General features: G+C 40.2%; 1 protein-coding gene across 7 annotated transcripts in view; it reads right to left on the minus strand.

Annotated features, from left to right (window-relative positions):
• The window catches only part of CDKAL1 (CDKAL1 threonylcarbamoyladenosine tRNA methylthiotransferase), a 705,830-nt gene that overhangs the window by 273,691 nt on the left and 413,378 nt on the right, over positions 1–18,761 (minus strand). For all 7 annotated transcript variants that reach the window (XM_086706145.1, XM_086706146.1, XM_025916964.2 and 4 more), the window contains one exon: positions 3,784–3,929. In XM_086706145.1, the coding sequence (XP_086562271.1) occupies positions 3,784–3,929 (146 nt within the window). The remainder of the gene's footprint in view (positions 1–3,783; positions 3,930–18,761) is intronic.

Here is an 18,761-nt window from a genome sequence, read left to right on the forward strand (position 1 = left end):
GGATTAATAAATCTGAATAGAATAATTTAAGTCATATGATCGTCTGCTCACGACCAGCTGTTTTAAATTAGTATATTAAGTAATTTAGACACTTTTCTTTGCAAAGGTTGCGTGATTTAATAAATTCCCATATGCCTCAGCACGTGCCAGCACCACCAGGTTATCTCCAATCCAGCTGCTGTTAGGAGAACAGTTGCCAACTTTCAAACAACTGCAGAGAATAATGAATCAACTTCAAGCTGGCTCACAAGTAAACTTCTACTGCTACCAGCTATCACATGGGCCGGTTTCAATGGTAAAGAAAATTAATTAAAGAGTTTTCACCTCCCTGTGTTTCAGAAACAGGGAGTCATAAATATCGCCGAATTAGTAGTTTAAAAGCCCCTGTAGCTTCAGGCAGACTTACACAGTTTGGACTTCTGTCTTAAATGCTATAGGTTGTTTTAAAAATTGGATTTTTTGGGGCGCCTGGGTGGCTGAGTCAGTTAAGCGGCCGACTTCGGCTCAGGTCATGATCTCGCAGTCCATGAGTTCGAGCCCCGCGTGGGGCTCTGTGCGGACAGCTCTGAGCCTGGAGCCTGTTTCAGATTCTGTGTCTCCCTCTCTCTGACCCTCCCCTGTTCATGCTCTATCTCTCCCTGTCTCAAAAATAAATAAACGTTAAAAAAAAAATAAAAGTAATAAAATAAAAAATTTTAAAAAATTGGATTTTTTTTTTGACGAGACAGATTAGGATGTGCTCTGTTCCTTATTCGTAACATGAATTTATGAGAAGATTCATACTCACGGAGAAAAAAAATCAAGATTCTCATCTATTAAAGGCTCACTAGGAAAAAAAGGGCTTCAAAAGCTTCAGAGGAAAGAAGACATTAATACAGGAGTTTAAAAAGCAGCTGCAAGAGGAAAGCACCAAACAAGTCATTTTAAGTCACAGTCATTTTATGAATGCACAAAATGGCAAAATGACAGTGTGAGGTCCTCCTTCAAAAAAAGACAGTATTTTATTGAATTCTGGTTAAACACTGGACAAAGCAATTTGTGCCGGATCAGTTATCCAGACCAGCAGTGCTACAGAAATCCCTGAGACTTTGGTGTTTCCAACAAGCACTCCTCTACTTGGCATAAAGCCATCTAGTTTTTATAGGGAAAAATAAGCAAAACATCACAGAAGAATCCCCTTACTTCATTTATTTCTAAATATTTGTTACAATTGAAAAGTACTCCCTGGATGGGTGGACCTTCCTGAAAGGACAGGAAACACGTTTTTACTAAGGAGCACAGGTGGACCCCACTGTCCGTGCAGGAGAGAGTGCTGTATGCTTCTTCACAAGCAACAGGGCAGAATGGACAAAATACACAATTTTATGGTTCTGATGAACTGTGTAAAACCATGCAAGGATCACGTGATTAGTCGTGGGGATTTGATTTCTTCTTTTTTTCTGAAGAGTACCTGTAACTTTTCTCAGTCATCTGCTCTCTGTATCAGGGCACCATACTGTCTGCCTTCTACATTTTTCCAACACATCTCGTAAGTTAAAATCTAAGTATGAAATTGTACACCGAGGTTGCTTCTGCCCTCGCTGTACATATACAACACAGAGGTTTAATAAAAAACAACATTTCAGAGATGCTATCTAGACCCATACTCTACCATTTCAGTGATTCACACTACTTGAAACTGACATTGTGGATGGATGGGTGTGGGATGGGGGCGTCTTCTCCAGGCATCTCCAATACCCTCTCCAGGGATCTCTGATACTTCCAGCAATGGAAACACTAGAGATCCTCAGGCAGAGTACTTCGTTCTGGGATCTTTCCGACAGCAGGGTAGTTCTAGAAAAGCTACAAAGATGCCTCAGGGTAATTCAGAATCCAAAAAAAGGCAATGAGTTTAACCCATGAATAAAGGCAAGAGCCTATTCTCTAACACTTTGATGTGATCATCTGTTCACCTCTTTGTACCTCATGGATGCTGTTGAAACTGTTCAAGATGCAACAGATTTAAGAGGGCCACCTTTGGAACAACATAAAAGGCTAGCACTTATTGTGAAATTGTTGCCCAGTTAGGTAGCCACAGTAATTCCCCAAACAACTGAGTCAGCACTCACCCAAGTGGAGGAGAAAGAGAGGTGTTGATTCCTTAACCTCACTGAATCACATTAATGCAACAAACTATTTGGAAAGTGTTCTAGTCTATTCTGCACAACAGGATGCATGTCTCCACTTGGCAAAATCTTGTGCAACAGGTATGAATTGTACACATTATTTGCCACTGCCCTAGTAATAAGCAAGAGGCAAGAAATTTCACAGGTGCAACAATTTATCTGCAATTTTGAAAACATTCCATTCACCAGTGCCAACGTGCCCAAAAGGACTCTCTCACAGGAGGCAAGTTTACCTACAATAAGCTAGAATGAACGCAAAGGAGAGATACAGGGGAACTTAACAGACACCTAACATAAAAGTTCTCACACTTCAGCCTTGACCTCCATTCTGTTCAAGAGCAGAAAGTTACTATGGATGGTACAGATCTGTCATTATTCTGCTTTCTACTTTGAAGGCTGTATATATTTAACGATTACAATTACGAAATCCTAGAATAAATATGCCTTCTATTCGCTGATTTGAATATTCGAACAATTAGCTGTGTTTGTTTGAATGCACACAAGGGTCTTTATTTCTAGTGGTTAGGATAATCAAGAAATGCCTAGAGGTGGAAAAAAAAATTAGAAAGACATAAAGGAAAGATGAGGGAGGAAGGAGAAAGTAAATAGAACAAGAAAAAAGATTTAAAAAGATTTCTATGTAGTCAGGATAAGTCACTAATTGAAGGTGGAAAAAATAACTGCTCACAGTTTGTATAAAGCAATCATACCCATGTAGCACTTCGACATGGTACAAAGGTATATAATTATAAACAAGAAGATGGAAACAAAAAGTTGTATCTTAATTAAGAGAAACAACAGAGGAAAAAATTATGGAAAAAAATTATGGAAAGTAGGAAGACGCATGCCACAGATACGCCCGGATAAATGACATATCGCCACGGGGGAGAGCAGTGCCCCAGACTTGAGAAGGTTTCGTATGACCTTGGCCAGCCCTGCTATTTCCTGCCTTGTATAATCACAGAAGGCAGTCAACGTTTGGTGATGATGAGAAGTAGGGTTTTGAAGAATATAATTATGGGCTGCAAGTGTTTTCTGTGGAAACAAAATGATCATTCATGTCTAAGATTGTGTAAATATGCCTTAATTTTGGTCAACAGCAATTTCAACTTTAAAAACACAGAATCCCAAAACCACCTTATACATCACAATTCTCCAAGTGATCTTCAGGGATAAGCGGGTAAAAGCAAGAACGTTCCAGATACTCTTCAAAAAATGCTACTTGGGAGAAAATTATCTACTCCGCGGTGACATGAGTTGGCCTATCTCCACATCGGGCCCAGCTCACAACCTCAAAAAGCCACATTAAAGGAGATTTAAGCAAAGCCAACGCAGTTTTCATCTATGAGGTCAGGTAGAAAAATGACTGCAATGCGTGTTACCTTGGACAGACTGTGGCAATCTCACACAAATTAATGGTATTTTGTGAACAGATGGGAGGTGGATATAAGAAGAAACCACATCAAGGGTCCCTAAGGAAACTTAAAGGCTCGGAAAGCTTCAAAACTCTCGCCTTCCCTCTGGTACCTTTAATTGTGGCTACAATAAGTGCATTTTTGCCACATGCTTTCGAAAGAAAAAAAGAAATGGTTATTTTCTTAAGTACTAACAGACTTACTTCTCTTTCAGAAAATCCACCACTCTTTTGAAGTCGGCCACGCAGTATTCTCTTCTCATTTCCGTGAGTACAGAGTCAGAGGCAGACTGGACCGGTATGTGCAGAAAAGCATAGACTCTGGGATGATTAAGGATTTTTGCCATTTCCTGTAAAAAAAAAAAAAAAAAATGGAAGGAGAAAACATTAATCATTTTAAGGAATCAGGTAATGGTTCCCTTCAGATCAACACTCACAAGGGCAATCAAATCAACACAGCTGAAAACAGACCAATCACCCAGGCTCTTCAAGCGAGTGTCGACTGGCAATACTCTCTGATGACATTTGGAAATTTAATGTTACTTTCAGAGGATTCCACGCAAGCGTGGCTTCTTCATGTTGATCGTCTCTGTTAGGTGACCAAACAAAGGTAAACTCATGGATGCCTAAAGAGGAAGATTTTTGAGTCCTTCAAAATAAACACTCCCTTGCCTCAAAGAAGTTTTATTATTTTGCCTTGCTACATTAGCAGGAAAAACACCAAGAGTTAAACGGTTGAGGTTCTACAATCCTGTGAGCTTGGATAAAATCTCCAAATTTAAGGCCAGTCAACACTTTTTTTTTTTTTTTTTAATGCCGAAAGAGAAGAAGGAATATGTAACTCACCTGTTTCTTTTTCAGCTAGTTAATGAACACGTATTTTCTGAGTATCTGCTATGCAAAAGACACAGCATCACACAACGAAGCTAACCAGTTGGCCGGCTGATAGCTAGATGTAGAGTGTGTAAGAAGGGAGGAACAGGAAGATGATCCAATTTTGCAAAGGTAGAGCAAAATGGAGCGAAGCAAATTAGGAAGCCCAGAGAGTGTCTTAAAATTCCTCAGAGGATACAAAGGTGGGCAGGGGAAAGAGTGATACAAGGAAAGCTGCGTGAATGTGACCATTTATGAAAGCAGTGAGAACACGAGACGGATTCAGTCCTTCTCCAACTGCCCCCTGCCACTGGCTCATCACCTGGAGCCTGGCGGAAGCGGGAGAAGAGGAGAAGAGGAAAAGAGAAGAGGGTGCAGGGGGAGAGGGCGTGTACAAAGGGACCAAGAAGTAAAAATGTTGAGAAAGGAGCTGCTCCTTGATAACCTGCATGCAACCAGTGATTTTTGGCTTTCGAAATACTGCGTTTTCCTATGTGTTATTTCATTTCGTCCTTACAACAGTATTTTGAGGATCTATGGAGTCTGAGAGCCAGCTAATTCTGTAGAGTCACCTCCTAGCTCTTCAGGGGTCAGTCATGCATATGTATTAACCATGCCCTGCGTGTCTCCACTTTCTTTCCACCAACTGTGAACATCAGGGCTTTTAGGAATGTGCAAGAATAGAGCAATGGACTCGGATCGGTCACCTTCTTAATAGCAGCCTAGTCGTTTAAAAAAATCATTTTGGATCAAGAAATTCAAATAGCCAAATAACAGGACTCCTTGGAATGTTTTATCCATACTTTCTCTACTAGAAATTAATAGGTATACACACCTTGTCTTCTATCTATCTGGAAAGACAGATAGATACGTGTCCATAGACACATATACATTAGAGCTGGAGTTGAAGACTTTCTTATTCAACAGAAAAACGAATGCCTAACATATTATCTGTTCACAAAACTGTCATGTTTCTTGGCTGGGTACTCAGCCAGTAGGCTCTTCAGCACGAGCGGCACAGGAGGCCGCATCAGGCGACGCTAATCATCACACACCCTGCCGCATACAGGCTGGCCTTCTGCTATGCTTCTCTGCTGGCCAGGTCTTTTGCGGCTGAACATCAAGATCCACAGTGTAACAAAAGTGTGTGTTTACTAAAGGGGCAGGACCCTGCGTTGGCCAACCTTCAACATACCTACTGTGATAAAAAGTGACACTTTAACAAGGAACATAATGCAGGGAATGAAATTTCACTCTCCTTCTCTGTGCCTCGGTTTTCTTATCTATAAGACAGAGAGAGTGGCCGACCCACCTTCTAGGGATACTGGGAAAATAAAATAATTCAGTACGTGTTTACATGTAAGCCCTCAACAGACCAATTTATCTAATACTCTTCTTTCTTCCTTGAATAGTTTCTAAAGTTCCTGGTAACACATTTTCATCCAGATTAATGGGAACCTGGGAACAGCTTTTCAATGAGCTGGTTCCTGTAACTAGTAAGTGAAGGAGGTTTAACTTGTGCTGATGTGCATACAATAAATTAGAAAGCGGTTCCCAGCGAGCATGACCTTGGGCCAGAAAGGGGAGTGCAGTTTCTCTTGGAAACCCTCAGGGTGGCCTGCTACAAGCAGGACCCTGCTCCGGGTGAACTACTGGCCTGTAGCAGTATGACAACTTACAAATTGAAACGTTAATAGCAAACGAGGAGGATGAACGCGGTGAGTTTTTCCCGTGGGCTCTCAAAATAAGATGGCCCACTAGTAATTACCCTCAGCTTCATGCTACAGGCCCGGCAATGTTTCAGAATGGTAGGTGCCAGAACACAAAATAAAAATAAACTTACCCCTTAATTAAAGTCTGTATTTCTCCCACTGAAAGAATTAGGACTTCACAGATTCATGTACCCCGAAGAGACAGAGTAGATATTTTCTGTTCTGGTTTTAGGTCTATTCCTTTTCTCAAGAACTCTGCATGTTGGTGAAGGACCTTTCGGTTTCTTCACCTTTCAAAATTCTTCCCTTATTTCTAAGGTTCAGCTTATTGTTACAGGTTCTCTGGAGCCAGAGATTACTTCCTCCTCTCTGACGCCTCAGCAACTGCTCCTGCTGTTACCCAAGTGCCTTCTTGGTCCCACCTTGCACCAAGGTCATCGATCTCCAAGAGGGAGGCTCTCTGAGAGGAGGAAATAACTATCTTGCCCTTCTCGTTGGATCCCCACAACGACTACTGCTAGGTATACAACCAAACGTATAAATATAGATATGGGTTAAAACCACATGAACATACATAGAAAGAGATTACATTTTTTTAAATGTTTATTCATTTGAGGGAGAGAGAGGCAGAGCACACGTCGGGGAGGTGCAGAGAGAGAGGGAGACACAGAATCCGAAGCAGGCTCCAGGCTGTGAGCTGTCACCACAGAGCCCGACGCGGGGCTCGAACTCATCAACCACAAGATTGTGACCTGAGCCGACGTTGGACACTTCCCCGACTAAGCCACCCAGGCGCCCCCATAGAAAGAGATTTAAAATGTGTGTGCTGTTTGATAGGAAGACAAATGTTCAAATAGTAATGGTTGGACTCAAGCAGGTAAACAAACATATGATTGGCCAGCCTTAATTTCTGGAAGTGAAAAATTCTATGTTAATATATAAGTAAATATAAAGTAAAAATGAGGCATTTCATAGGTAGCACCCCCTCCCCATTGGGTTATATATCTAAAAATCAGTTGCAGCTTTAGGTTGGAATCACAATGTGTTTTCTTAGGCAAGTAGTTTATAAATGCAATTAATTTATAAATCAATTATAAATGTGGGGCCCAGGTTAACCAAAGGAATAGGTGGGGGGGGGGGGCACTTAGTTCAAAATGTGGCTAACAAAAAAATGGCAGCCACGAGCAAACCCTGAGTTCTGAGCTGGCTGTGAGTCCGAGTAGGTGGGCAAGTATGCGAGTTGGTATGTGGGCACACGAGGGGTGTGTGTATGAGGAGCTGTGGTAGCAACTAGTATGGAAACAGTATCTCCCTTAATGTAAGGTCACTTACACTTTAAGGGCTAATGTATCAAGGCTGCTTAACATCTAGACGGTGACTACTTTAGAAGCAGGGATTACAGAATGGTTAACCAAATCAATGAAACAGTATTTCCACCCAGTGCTTTTCTCTGGAGCTCTCCTTTCACAAGCTGGTAATCGTCTCAATGTTTGTTAGTTTTTTTATGAAATTAAAAAGCAAAGAAAATGTAATGACTTGATGAAAACTGACCATTTTTAAAAGCAATCCTATAATGGGTACATCTTTAAAAGAAATGTGTCATTTCTGTTGCTCTGCAGTCATCATATGAATCATCATATTCTGTCTGGTTTTAATTTTTTTTTTTTAAATTTTTTTTTCAACATTTATTTATTTTTGGGACAGAGAGAGACAGAGCATGAACGGGGGAGGGGCAGAGAGAGAGGGAGACACAGAATCGGAAACAGGCTCCAGGCTCCGAGCCATCAGCCCAGAGCCTGACGCGGGGCTCGAACTCATGGACCGCGAGATCGTGACCTGGCTGAAGTCGGACGCTTAACCGACTGCACCACCCAGGCGCCCCTGTCTGGTTTTAAATATGTACACTACCAGTTTAACAAAGTCACTCAGTGTGTGAGTGCACAAAATGTACTAATACTTGTATTCAGATGTCTGTGCATTCATTTTGATGGTTACCACTCATAAAGTCTGCTCAGGTTGTAGCTTTGTTAGAAAGTATATGCATATTTAAAAAGCTAATCTTGACAGTGCTACATTGTTTTCAACTAACCTAAGACATATGAGGAAGCAAAAAGCAAAAAGATACTTCAAAAAAAGATAAATTAAACCATTCCTTTAAGCATTGCAAACAAAGCTTATATGAGATATCATTCACGTGCCATACAATTGACCTATAAAAAAAAGGTGTGCAATTAAATGTTTTTTAGTATATTCACAGGATGGTGCAGCCATCTAAAATCTAATTTTAGAATTGGTTCATTCCCCCTAAAACGAATCCCAAATCTTCCCATTTTCCCCTTTCCACAACCCCCTCCCCCCCAGTCCGAAACAACCAGCAGTCTACTCTCTGGCTTTACAAATTGCCTATTCTGGACAATTCATATAAATAGAACCATCAGTCTTTTGGAAATGGCTTCTTTCACTTACAACGTTCTCAAGGGTCATTCATGTTGAAGTACGTAGGCTTTTTTTTTCAATTAAATAAAATATAGGGATGTAGAATTTATTAAATATGCCATTTCGTACAAAAGTACCTCAAATGTTCTGAATATTTATTAGCTTGAAAGGTGGTAAAGCAAGTTTCATCCATACTTATGGACTTCTGCAACATAATCTAATGGCATAAATCTGACAGAGATTAGCTGTTACATATAAAATCTTTTTAGGAAAAACTACAACAGATGCAAAAGATGGAGAGGGAATGTTAAAAAATTCTTTAAAAAAACTTCCCTTAAAAAGAGAAGAACTGGGGGTGGGGAGTATAACTGATCATTTTTTGGTTCCTATTTTTTTGTTGTTGTTTCATTGTGGCAGAATATATGTAACATAGAATTTCCCATTTTGACTACTTTTGAATGTATGATTCCATGACATTAACATGCTTTCATGATGTTCTATTCAGCCATCACCACTATCCATGTCTAGAACTTTTTTATCATCCCAAACTGAAAACTCTGTACCCATAAACATCACTCCCCATGCCTCCCTCCCCCTGCCCTTGGTAGTCGCCATTTAGTTTCTGTGTATGAACCTGACTATTCTTCTAGGCACCTCATATATGTGAAATCATTACAGTATCTGTCCCTTTTGTCTGGCTTATTTCACTTGGCGTAACATCTTCTACGCTCACCCTGCTGTAGCAATACTTTGCTATTTTAAGTATCTCTTCCAAGGAGCTGGGTGCTCCACTGTCAATGCCAGAGCACACTGTACAGGCTCCTATCAGCACTTAGTTCCCTGTCCTGTAATTCTGCCATACACGCTCACACCCCAAGGATGTATATTATTTATTTCCTGCATCTCCCCATATCCTCGCTAATGCCTGGCCCTTAAATACTTAAGTTATAGTTGAATGAACGAATGATTCGATGAGCCAATTAATTAGTCAACATGAATTATTTTAGAGGAAGCCCTACAAAGACTTCTAGGTAAAGGTCAAAACAGCAATGCCTGTGTTCTAGGAGATCCTATTTCCGGAGTCACCTTCAATACTCCCAAAGTCATGTAAGTCAAGATAAAGTAAGACCGGAGTCATATGTCATCCATTACTTCATTAATGACACCGTAACAGCCACTAAGTGAATTACCAGCACCTACATTTACTCTCAGCAATCTAAAAATAAATTATCATTTAATAGCAGCAGTAAGACAATTTGAGGGAGCCTAAGAAGAGAACATTTCCAATCCGCATGTCCCAAGTGAGGAGGATTAGATACTGTGAACAGATTCTAATTCACATTTGATCTATAACTTAATTATAACAGGAAATTCACTTCCAAACTGCAAAGAGTTAACATTTTCAGTATTTGCATTAATATAAGTTGAGCCCTCTGTTCTTTTTTTTTTTTTTTTTTTCAACGTTTATTTATTTTTGGGACAGAGAGAGACAGAGCATGAACGGGGGAGGGGCAGAGAGAGAGGGAGACACAGAATCGGAAACAGGCTCCAGGCTCTGAGCCATCAGCCCAGAGCCTGACACGGGGCTCGAACTCCCGGACCGCAAGATCGTGACCTGGCTGAAGTCGGAGGCTTAACCGACTGCGCCACCCAGGCGCCCCGAGCCCTCTGTTCTAATTAGCCTTCACAGAAATGTTAAAAGGACTTCAATGCTCCTTTACCATTACAAGGGTCATCGTCAATAATTAGACTTTGCATTACAAAGATAAAAATGTATATGAATACTAATGTCAGAATGCTAAGAGTTGTAATCACACACACACATTTGTCTTCAACTGATGTTGCCATTGTTCTATTTCACAATTATTATTCCGCTCTGCCATCACCAAGACATCAAGGGGGTTTTTATATCCTGTGGTAGTGATGGTTTCATGAATCTGTATGTATGTGAAAATTCATGAAAACTTGAACATACATGACTAAGTCAATTTTACTGTGCAAAATTTAAGATAAAACGGCAAAGAGGAAAACTCACAGTAAAATTTGTTGTGTTTTAAACACCATGTAACATGAACAGGTAATAGCCTAAAAAAACAAACCAACAATATACATATAGTTGCCTTGTTTTCTATTAAAACAAAACAACACTGAGTCTTCTAAACACTAAAAGAACAAATCAATACTTGATCAGTTTAATGGGGAAAAGTGCAGTCTGATTACACCGAGCACTCAGCAAAGGCTGTCCTATCGGCTTCTCTCAAACCTGACACAAATAATTAAGGACTGCGACCGGGAGGCAGAGGTTGAAGATATATTTCTCATTTCTTTATGGTCTCATCATTCAAAGGCTAACTTCAGGTAACTTCTGTTTCAAGTGTTAGGTGGCATACTAAGAAGAATGTTCTTGTGGTTTAATCGCTCCAGTCACAATTGCTTGGTATGGACTTGCTCACAGCAAGTATTTAGTCAACATGAAACTAACTTTCTGGGACTGGGGATGCAGAGAAGGACAGCAAACTCCTGGGCATCTTACAAACGTGCACACACAAAACGGCGTCCTCTGCAGATGAGCACAGGGCGGGGGTGGGGGTGGGGGTGGGGGTGGGGTGGGCCCTACATGCACCTCCTCTGACCCCTCATCTCCTGAAGTGGCTTCCCTCCCTATGGGGATGTTACCATCTCTGCCTAAACTCAGGAGTAGCCACGTGACTTGAACGGCCAATGAGATGTGGGCAGAAATGACAGGTATGACTTCTGGACAGCAGGGTTTCTCCATCTCTAATTTTCCCCTTCTTCTACGATCGAAGTTTGGACGTAGAGACAGCTCAAACAGAGCTTCAGTCAGTCCCTGACAGGCATTTAGCATGAGCAAGGAAATACGTTTTTGTCATTATAAGACAGTGTCATTTTTTGAGATCATTTGTCATACAGCATAACCTCATGCATCCCACTGCCACACTGTCATTTTATGGATGAAGGAAAGAACATTTGGAGACATTTAAAATAATATGTTCAGGGGTGCCTGGGTGGCTCAGTCGGTTAAATGTCTGACTTCGGCTCAGGTCATGATCTCACAGTTCGTGGGTTCGAGCCCCGGGTCAGGCTCTGTGCTGACAGCTGGGAGCCTGGAGCCTGCTTCAGATTCTGTGTCTCCCTCTCTCTCTGCCCCTCCCCTGCTCATGCTCTGTCTCTCTCTGTCTCTCAGAAATAAATAAACGTTAAAAAAACTTTTTTTAAATAAAAAATAAAGTTTATTTATTTATTTTGAGGAAGGGAGGGAGAGAGGGAGAGAGAGAGGGAGGGAGGGAGGGAGAGAAGGCGCACACAGGCAGAAGAGGGACAGAGAGAATCCTAAGCAGGTTCCACGCTGTTAGTGCGGAACTGGACGGCGGGGCTCAATCCCACAAACCGTGAGATCATGACCTGAGCTGAAATCAAGAGTTCAATGCTTTACAGACTGAGCCACCCAGGCACCCCTGCAAAGTCCTTTTCCTTAAGCAATTTTCAATAAATACTGGGATGGAACTATAAATCAGTTACAAAGAGAGAAGAGGGGAGGAAGAAATTAACTCGTTACATGGGCAACAGAAGATTTCATTCCAAATGGAGTTCAATCTTCAAGGATAAAAATTTTCCAGGCAAACCGCAAGTGGTAACACATAACCTATCCCACTGTCTTGAGACACAAAGCTGTATATTTTGTACAATAATCTACCAACCTATTATATAAATTGCGCTTTTTTTTTTTTTTTTTTTTGCCTAATAATATCGATTATATCTTTTAAAGTACATTTGAGAAAAATAAGAAATGCACTTGGGGACCACTTAAGGTTTCCATACCTATTTACCCTTTTATCAAGTATACCAATTGTAACATTCTTTCTTGAAATCATGTTAAAGAGGGAATTGTTCACTTGAGACATTTGGTTTATAGATCTTATGAAGCTGTACTTGTTACACACCTTTGGAAAAAAGATGCATAAAGTAATTAGCATACAAAAAATAATTTTAAAAACCCACTTTTTTAAAAAAAAAATAAACACTAAAAAATATTTTCCTGTATTATCAAAGTAATATGTATTCATTTTTGAGATTTTTGGAAAACAGAAAAATAGAATGGGAAAAACTAATAGTTACAACAATCACTGTTAAAAAAGAGAAACATTACTCTTATTATCATCTTAAAACAATCAAATTATAAAATTATATCCGATATTACCCAGGGGGGTTTAGAAGAAGTGAAATGACTTTCAAAGACCAAGATATTAAGCTAATAATATTCCTTCACAAAACATCATTCCTGTGAGCTCAATTTTTTCCAAAATGAAAGAAAACCTTTCTTCTAGGCAGGGTCCAAATCACCCAGGCACTTAACACTCCAGGGGCTCATAAAGCTGCCACATTAGCATAACAGGAGAGAAATCTGAATATGGGAACAACAAACAAAGGAGAATCAGAGATAACAATCAGCAAAACACCTTAGCATCATTCCGGAAGAAGTTACTACCCTTAGAACAATGTTGTCCAGGGAGCTACAATGAGAGAGTGAACAAAATAAATAAGACAAGAAAGAAATTTCTTTGTTCAAGAAGAACATAAAAATGGGAACGAAAGTACAAGATGAGGAGAGAGACAGACGGGCAGTCCTTTCCCCACTCCCAAAGGGACTGTAATGCGAGGGAGCTCTTCAAAGATCTTCAAGACCTTTGATCTTAAAAGCATGCACCATCGGCAGTCATTTATTTAGAATGATTATCAGGGGCACCAAAAAACGTTCTCAGCCCTCTGCAACCACAACGCCATGAGTGGTGCAGCAGCAGTAGATAATAGTAACAATAATAATAATTATAATTATAGTAATAATAATAGTGATGGAGATGTGAAAAATATAGCAGTTAGCATTCTCATGTACTAGAGGCTGTGCTAAGTCACGTGCCTCAAATGTAAACTTCTGAACAAATTAGGAATTAGTTTTACTGCATCTAAGACTGAGAGAAGTTAACGACCTTGCACAAGGGACACTGGCAGAACGGGATTGGAAACACTGGCACCCTGCCCCTGGAACCAGAATATGCCACCACAATTACACCTCTTTGGTATAGGAGACATTTCTAGTTGAAGGCAATGGAGAAGCAGCAGACCCAGGAAAAGCGCTAAAACACAGGGCCTTTGTTTTCCTTTTGTAAAGGCAATTTCTATTTATAAAGGAAATTTTCATTTTTAAAGACGGAAATTGGGAAAAAAGAAAAAGATACAAATATGGACACTCCGGACCAGGAAGAGGAGAACATTTAACGATTCTCATGGGAGACAAAAAGTAAAACTTAGATCTGCATTGCAAACCTTCCTAAGGAATCCTTGTTTACTTTTCCTGGCCACCTTCTTTTAACTGGTCTCCCTCACACAAAAGCCCCAAATCCCTTTTGTTTCAGCACAGGATGGTATACAGACTCAAGTTCCAAACACAGGGTTGGTGATTGTCAGGTGCTTCCGCAAGCACACATGATGATGCATTTGTTGATCAACTTCTGTTTTGCTCTCACTAATCTGTCTTCGGCCACTCCCAGAGAGAGAACCCCTCCCAGAGAGACGAGGATGGGTGGAGGAAAAGATTTTTCCCCTCCCCTACGCACTGCTCCATCAAATGTGCCTCACAAAAGCATCGTTCCTGCAGACCAATGTGTGCTTCTCCCTAAACCTAAAATTATTCTTGAGGAACAGCACAAACTAACTCACATGAAGGTGTTAACAATAATTTCTGGGGGTGGGGCTGGACAGAAGCCTTCAAGAGGGATCTCTCTAAAACAAGACTTAAATCTCTCTCTCTCTCTCTCTCTCTCTCTCTCTCTATATATATATATATTAAAGTGGATGTAAATTTTAAGTTGCCTATTTTTCCTTATATCAGATTTATTAGAAATGTATGGATTTTTTCAAATGTGTCAAAATGCATAAATTAAATAGCTCCTATCACATTACTTGAAATTAGATGATAATATGGGGCGCCTGGGTGGCGCAGTCGGTTGAGCGTCCAACTTCAGCCAGGTCACGATCTCACGGTCCGTGAGTTCGAGCCCCGCGTCGGGCTCTGGGCTGATGGCTCAGAGCCTGGAGCCTGTTTCCGATTCTGTGTCTCCCTCTCTCTCTGCCCCTCCCCCGTTCATGCTCTGACTCTCTCTGTCCCAAAAATAAATAAACGTTGAAAAAAACAAATTTAAAAAAAAGAAATTAGATGATAATAAATGGGATCTTTGCAGTCTTTTGCTACTGAGCAGTATGAAATCTAAATTCAAACTGATAAGTGGGTATATAATTTTTATAGGGCAACAAGGCAGGGCTCCTCCTGGTTCCACTTTAATTGTTTTCACTTGGTAAAACTGGATTCACACATCAGCTCTTTAATTGCAGCTGAACTGAAAGCATTTGCAGTGACGGCGGGGTAGGCTGGCTTGTCGAAGAACACCCCGTCAGAATATTCTGATATTCTAACCCGCTGCTTTTCTAAGCATCGTGGCTCCAACGTTACAGCACCAGACAGACTGTCTAGAACATAAAGGTCAGGAAAAGCTTCTCTTTCATGAAGCAAATTCACCTTTTAAGACTTGAGCTTGGGGCGCCTGGGTGGTGCAGTCGGTTAAGCGTCCGACTTCAGCCAGGTCACGATCTCGCGGTCCGTGAGTTCGAGCCCCGCGTCAAGCTCTGGGCTGATGGCTCAGAGCCTGGAGCCTGTTTCCGATTCTGTGTCTCCCTCTCTCTCTGCCCCTCCCCTGTTCATGCTCTGTCTCTCTCTGTCCCAAAAATAAATAAACGTTGAAAAAAAAAAATTAAAAAAAAAAAAAGACTTGAGCTAATTTTTTACTGGTTTGTTTTGTTTTTAATTTTTTCAATGTTTATTTACTTTTGAGTGGGGGTGGGGTGGAGGTGCAGAGAGAGAGAGGGAGACAGAGGATCCAAAGCCACTCTGTGCTGACAGCAGAGAGCCCGACGTGGGGCTCGAACTCACGAACCGTGAGATCAGGGCCTGAGCTGAAGATGGGAGGCTTAACCAACTGAGCCACTCAGACATCCCAAAGTTTTGTTATTTTTTAATCAAATGGAAGTTAAAATTCAGTGAGATTGAAATAAGATTTCTTCAAATTAGAGACGAAAATGAAGATTTTTATCAAAGTCTTCTGTCAAAGCCTGTGTGTCTACAAATGAAAAAAAAAGGCTGCACCTTTATTGTAAGTTTCTGCCTCATGAGAATAGAATTTGATACAGAAGTGTTTTCAGATCTTAAATTTTGCCATTTTTATTGGATGAAATTACTTAAAAAAAATGACAATCAGGCTTTGTACTTCACCTTTCCAATGATCAAACAGGTCTTGAATGTATATTATCAACCCATTATGTTTACCCACCTTCAGAACTGGAGTAACATGGATCTAGGTAACAATGGTTCAGGAGATACTAAGGCACCAGATTACATGCTTAGAATTTTCTTCTGTCTTAGGTGAGAAAAATGATTTCCAAATCAAGTACTCTGCCTTTTCCTTAATATTTCAAAATTAGCTAGAGATCGAGAATATAGAAGACAGAAAGGAAAAGAAAGAATTATGTCAAAGGTAAGTCTAACAACATGTGGAATATGCTGGAGTGACCCAGGATGGAGGGTAAAGGTCTACCTAATGTTAAATCATTTCTCTGTTCCCATCCTCACAGGAGTCTAATCTCTCCATAGAACTACCCAAAGGGCACAGTTCAGAGGACATCTAGGAAGAACTGGGAATTACTCTGAAAGGTATCAAGAAGAGGAGTACACATTCCAGATGAAGAAATGTATCCCAAGCATCCCATGAGTAAAATTAACACTCTGGAATGTCTTCTGAGTGAAATGAAGGAAGGAAAATTCAATACTTTAGAGGTTTAAGGATTACACATTAAAACTACTCATTAAAAGCTAAAAACAAATGGGATTCTCCCATCCGGGTGTTTAATTTTATTTTTTCCTTAATAGACTTTTGAGTGACTTTCCACAATTGCTGGCTATATAAATGAAGTTTATTAATTTTTTTTATTATTTTTCTAACGTTTATTTATTGAAAGAGAGAGAGAGACAGAGCACAAACAGGGGAGGGGCAGAGAGAGAGGGAGACAGAATCCGAAGCAGGCTCCAGGCTCTGCGCTGTCGGCACAGAGCCCGACGCGGGGCTCGAACTCACGAACCAAACTGTGAGATCATGACCGGAGCTGAAGTCAGATGCTTAACCGCTTAACCAACTGAGCCACCCAGGCTCCCCTAAATGAAGTTTGAAAACGAACTTTATATAGATGAATGGATAAAGGAATGTGGTATATACTGTTGCATACACACACACACACACACACACACACACAGTAACATATCCAGCCATTAAATTAAAAAAAAAGAAATCCTGCCACTTCCAACAGTCTGAATGGACCTTGAAGGCATTATGCTAAGTGAAATAAGCCAGATCTTAAAAGTTCTCATCACAAGGAAAAAAAAAAATTTAAGCATGTGTGGTGAGGATTGTTAACTAGATTTATTGGGGTTATTTCACAATATATGCAAATATCGAATCGTTATGTTGAATGCATGAAACTAGTATGTTACATGTCAATTATATCTCAATTTTAAAAATGATTGTGGTAATTGGATTGTGGTGGTTGGACAACTACACAAATTTACTAAAAATTATCGTCAAACTGCATACTTTATTTTTTATTTTTAAACTGCACACTTTAAAACGTAAGAGTATAACATTCAAGCTTAAAATGCAGAAATTTAGGTATAAAGTATCTAAAGTTGATGTTTGCTTAGAGGCGTATACCAGGTCACTGAAAAAGCCAAAATAAGAACTGTGTATACCAAAATAGAGTTTGTTGTACTTAAATACATTGCCCCCTGGTAAAATTAGCTGCTAATAAAAGCTAAATAAAAGATGCCAACTATTTTTTATATATGATGTGGTGGGTGAATGCGGTAGGGGCATGGGGCTAATGAGAATGGAGTCTGGTAATTGCCTAGTAAAGGTACAGGGTTCTAAGGACTCAACATAAATTATTAACCCTCTGTGTACACTGGGAAAGACGGGCGGGGGAGGGGTTGATAAAGTATGGATGGATTTTTAGTAAACAGGGTAGCTTGGAGGTGGGGGGCGGGGCTGCATTTCAGACTGCGGGTGACATCTGAACAAGGGTGAAAAGTCTAGAGCACGTTCTAGGCAAAGCAGTAGGTCTGCTCAAAGTGGAAGTGTGTTACTTGAAAACTGATACATGTTAGAGGGAGAGAGGAAAGTCACCACTGGAAAAGGAGACCCGGAAGGAGCCTGAGTCCTGGAGGGCTAGAGTGCCAGACCAGGGTGTGGGATTTTGTTTTGCAGACAAGTGAGTGGTATTGAAACTTTTGCTTGGTATTTATTACCCCAAAATGATTCTCTGAAAACCACGAGCCACCTGACACATTTTTTATTGACACTGAAATCTTTCCCGAGGAGTTTAAATAGTTGCAGAAGATGTACTCTCTGGCATATTTCAAATATGGGACTGTGAAATACAACTGTTACATCACACTCTGAAACGTATTCAATGAGATATAAAAAACAGGAAAATTGGCATCCTTTTTTTTCCCTCCACTTTGAATTTCCTTTCTAATTCTGCCACAGCATTTTATCTATTAATTTTTAAGCTTTAAAGTCTTCTATTGATAGATTCTAACCATCCTTCTCTGTATCAAAATTTGTGTATATGTTAAAATAAAAACATTGTGACCACAAGGCTCTAAGCACTTTTAAAGAACATTTTTAAATCGAATTGTCGTTAAATTACTCCTAGTACACAATTCATCAAAAGAGTATAAATATTTATTTAGCATAAATGTAAAAATTTATTATGATGGCAATCTTTGATGAAATGGATGGTGAGGGAAGCAGGCATGGGAACTCTTTATGCCTTGCTTTGAAAAAGGCAGTTTCAGAAGTCCTTTGTTTGGTGGCCTGAGGGTGTTGGATAAAGGTGAGAGGGAGGTGTGACAGGAGACCCAGCGTGAAACCTTCACTACAGACAAGTCAGTTTTAGGAAAGGGTACAAATGAAAAATGAAGATCTGGAAATAGATTCGTTTTTAAGTGACCCTTGCCTGCTAGTTGGTTTTTATCCAGAA

This window comes from Puma concolor, chromosome B2, assembly GCF_028749965.1.
Source record: "Puma concolor isolate L17-30 chromosome B2, mPumCon1.1.hap2, whole genome shotgun sequence".
Taxonomy (NCBI): domain Eukaryota; kingdom Metazoa; phylum Chordata; class Mammalia; order Carnivora; family Felidae; genus Puma; species Puma concolor.